General features: G+C 31.1%; 1 protein-coding gene across 1 annotated transcript; it reads left to right on the forward strand.

Moving 5' to 3' along the window:
• The first annotated feature begins 389 nt into the window (after positions 1–389).
• LOC140179400 (uncharacterized) lies at positions 390–911 on the forward strand. Its single transcript, XM_072218275.1, has one exon. The coding sequence runs from the start codon at positions 390–392 to the stop codon at positions 909–911; it is 522 nt and encodes a 173-aa protein (XP_072074376.1).
• Positions 912–4,105: the final 3,194 nt, after the last annotated feature.

Below are 4,105 nucleotides of genomic sequence, written 5' to 3' on the forward strand. Positions count from 1 at the left end.
CCGATCGAGACAAAATATTCATGGGTGCTTTCTGGACTGAAGTTTTTAAACAGGCCGGTACTACCTTGAAGATGTCCTCGGCCTATCACCCACAGACCGACGGCCAAACTGAGGCGGTGAATAAATGTTTAGAAACCTACCTGCGATGCTTAACTGGTGCTAAACCTAAACAATGGCCAGCTTGGCTTTCTTGGGTAGAGTTTTGGTATAATACCTCATACTATGGCTCTATTCGGATGACACCTTTTCGAGCTTTATATGGCAGGGAACCTCCAGCTTTCTTACGAGGAGGGATGGAATCTTCAGTGGAGGGAGTAAGGGTCTTATTGGAGGAACGAAATCAGATGCTGGATGAAATCTAATTTCAGCTTAATAGGGCTCAGAACAGAATGAGACAAAGTGCAGACAAGAAAAGACGTGATGTGTCTTTTGAAGTAGGAGACTTTGTGTATCTCAAACTTCAGCCATATAGGATGAAATCTTTGGTAGCCAGATCAAATCAAAAGTTGGGTGCAAGGTTTTATGGTCCTTTTGAGGTGCTAGAAAGGATTGGAGCAATGGCCTACAGGCTGAAATTACCTGACACCGCAAGAATACACCCTGTTTTTCATATTTCCCAGTTGAAGAAAAGTGTTGGACCTTCCTTACATTCTCAACCATTACCCGAAGCACTCACTGAAGAAGGGGAATTGCTGGTCGAACCTGAACAAGTCATTGACAGCCGCTACAACAATCAGGGAGATCTTGAGGTCCTTATCAAATGGAAAGAACTGCCAGATTTCGAGAACACTTGGGAGTCAGCAGCAACATTACAGACAATATTTTCCTCTTTCCACCTTGAGGACAAGGTGGCTCTTCATGGGGGATATTGCAACAAACCAGAGAGATCATATGGATTTAACTCCTTTTAAATATACTTATAAAAGGAGAGGAAAAAAAGTAGCAAACTGAATTTTAAATTCTGAAACTCCACATCTTTAGGACAGTAGTTATAGGATTAGATATTATAAATAGGAAGGCTGAAAAAGCTAGTATGTAGGAAATAAGTGGAGTGAAAATCTAGAGGGAGAGAATTGACCTCTCGAAAGTCAATTATTCTTGTTTTTTTCTTTCATTTAAATCTATAATATTATTCTGTCAGTGGGGTAATTATCACATCGATAATTCTTTCCTCTGTTCAGTTATTCTATTCTTTTCTTCTACCCTTATCTTCTACATTTAATTCTATCCTACCAGTAAAGATACTAGAAAAATCGTAACAACCTCTCATTAACTTTTTCTTGTGCAAGAAGTTACGACTCAAACTTATTATCTTCTTTTCCATCAAAATCAAAGTTCTTATACCATGTTAGGTATCAAAACTTAAAAGAAGGAATGGAAGGAGATGGAAGAGAAGAAAGTGAAAGAGAGAACGTGTAGTGATTGAAGTATATAGTCGGTGTTCACTATTTTGTCAAAAAGCAATTACAATAACTACAAGTGCTGGTATATATAGTTGGGGTTGTGAGTTGTTAGTGTGTAACTAACTTGGACAGTTTGGTCAGCTGTCCAGCTAACTGTATTTGCTTCAACCAACTTACTAGCTTTAATTTTCTAATATACCCTTACATTATATATGTTATGTGTTAATGCTGAAGTCTCATAGGATTTACGATAATTCTCTAAATAAAGTTGGTAGAAAATTATTAACGAATCCTAAGGGTAATATCATATCATATCATCAGAAGAAATGTATATTAAATCCATATTTTAAAAGAGAATTTCCAATGAAAAGCTTATAATTAGAACATGATCATCAGAAAAATTTTCATTGAATAATGTGTTATATGCGGACAAATTTGCATTGCTATAAATACTAATAATTATGTATAAAATTAAACAATATTCGATCTTCGTGTATCACTGTCTCAAATTTGCATGTGCATCAATAATTTTTTTTTTCCCCATTTAATCACGAACGTCAAAACAAAGCCAATTCAAGGTAAATTTAACATTAGTGTATGCTTTTATTAATTAGATTTATTTATTCCGTTAGTCTCTAATAATTTGACTAAATTTTTATTGATTGAAATTTATATAATTAAATTCTTATTAGTTATTTTTTGGAAAAATACAATAATTTTAAAATATCTACTTTTAAAAATATTTTATAATTTATTTGATATCAAACACAAAAATAAATATTACAAAAAATTATATCTTTTAACAAAAAATAGTTTAAAAGGATCTAATTACAAATTTTAATTTAATATAAAGAATCAATTAAAAACTTTTATACTATAAATAGCTAATTAAGAGTTTAATATAATTATAAAGACCTAGAAGATAATAATTAAGAGTCACCAAAAAAAAGAAGATAATAATTAAGCCTTTTTTTAATTATTCTTTGAATGAATAATATATAACACATGCATTTTATAAAAGTAGATATTCTCGCTTTTTGCATAAACTCATGTCTACTAGCTAGTTATTCTTCTGGCTCGAATAATGGATGTAATGTGTTGCCATTAGAATAGTTAATTTGAGTTATATATATTATACCAACCTATACCTATCAGATGTGTAATGACAAGTGTGACACATAAAACTATATGGACTACACTACTGTCCATCAAACCAATTATGCTTTAGAGGTTAGCATCAATAATTCAATATAACTATCAAAGTCTTTGTCAATATGAATAATGATATAATAATGAATTCAAATATTTGGATATAAGATATATTCAAAAGAGACGTCTCTGATCTTTCTATTTTCAATTGCAACTAATTTTATGCACAGTCGAATAGTAATTTTCTTATGCTTTTAATCAATAAAAATACAAAAAATATTAAACCAATATAAGATATATAATAAATAATTTCTAATTCTTGTGTAAAAAATTTTTTTAAAGTATTTTTCAATTCGATAGACAAAAACATAACTTATTATTGATCAGATCAGCACTCCATTTAAAAATTTATTATCGACTAATGAGTTGCTGCACAATGAGAAATTTAAATCTTCTAAAATTTATTTAATCGGATAAGTGAACTAACCATTAATTAAATTTAAGTTTGTTATTGTTATGTAATTCTATTTGCTGCTAATAAAAAAGATTACTTAATATTACGAGTATAAAAAAATTAATCTCTTAACATAGATATTTTGAATCAAGATTTTTTAAAATGAAAAAAATTGATAAAGTAATAAATTGAAAAATTGACCACTCTTAAATTAAGATAATAAAACACACATTTTATATAAATTATAAAATTAATAATAATTAATTCCTTATTTTATCATTTTATTAATTTTTTTATTTTAAAAACTCTAAATTCAGATATTTTATTATAGGTGAATAGCACAATACATACAACTTTACAAATAGATCTCTAGAGAATTTTATGATAACTTATAAGTAGTTTTTTTTCTTAAAAAGAAAGCACCAACTAAGATTCTAATAAGACTTTGTGATACTTTTAAACTAGGGTATCACAAATAGTTATCATCTGATATGATCCGTTCTGAGGCATCAAGATATGATTAATGATGCGATGAAGAAGAGTTCTTACATGGACCAGAGCCTTGTGAGTCAGAATGGTTTCATCAAGAGTAGAGAAATTCTCGCAAACCCGAGAGAGAGCAGTCTGAAGAGTGACCCTAACATGAGAGTCCCATTTTTCTATCATGTATGCTCTTGGTCCATCATCTTCATATCCTAGTGCAGCACTGATAGTTTCTCTATTCAAGGTTAGGTGCACCTTCTTAACATAGGAATGTATGGCTCCATCAATGTACAACATGTTCGCATAGAACTTGCGAACAAGGTTTGGGTAGACTGGCTTATGGATCTTGAGCAGAGGAGTCCATTTCAATTTATCAAAAAGGGTAGACAGATCAACACCCTTATCAAACAGATTTTTCAAAGAGACAACATAAGAAGTACACAAGTGGCGGTTGACAAGAACTTGTGAATGAAACTCATAAGCAGCACATGAGTTGAACCTAGCCGGATCAAAATGTGAGTGATTCTTGTTGAACTTGTTTTTGAAGTCAAGAGACTCCAAGTTTGGAGGTTCTCTTATGTTATGAAGAACATAACCCTTGCCACGCTGGGAACTG

This window comes from Arachis hypogaea, chromosome 15 (genome assembly GCF_003086295.3).
Source record: "Arachis hypogaea cultivar Tifrunner chromosome 15, arahy.Tifrunner.gnm2.J5K5, whole genome shotgun sequence".
NCBI lineage: Eukaryota > Viridiplantae > Streptophyta > Magnoliopsida > Fabales > Fabaceae > Arachis > Arachis hypogaea.

Excerpts from the sequence above, each read along its gene's own strand:
- LOC140179400 (XM_072218275.1), top strand. The coding sequence starts at position 390 with ATGAGACAAAGTGCAGACAAGAAAAGACGTGATGTGTCTTTTGAAGTA.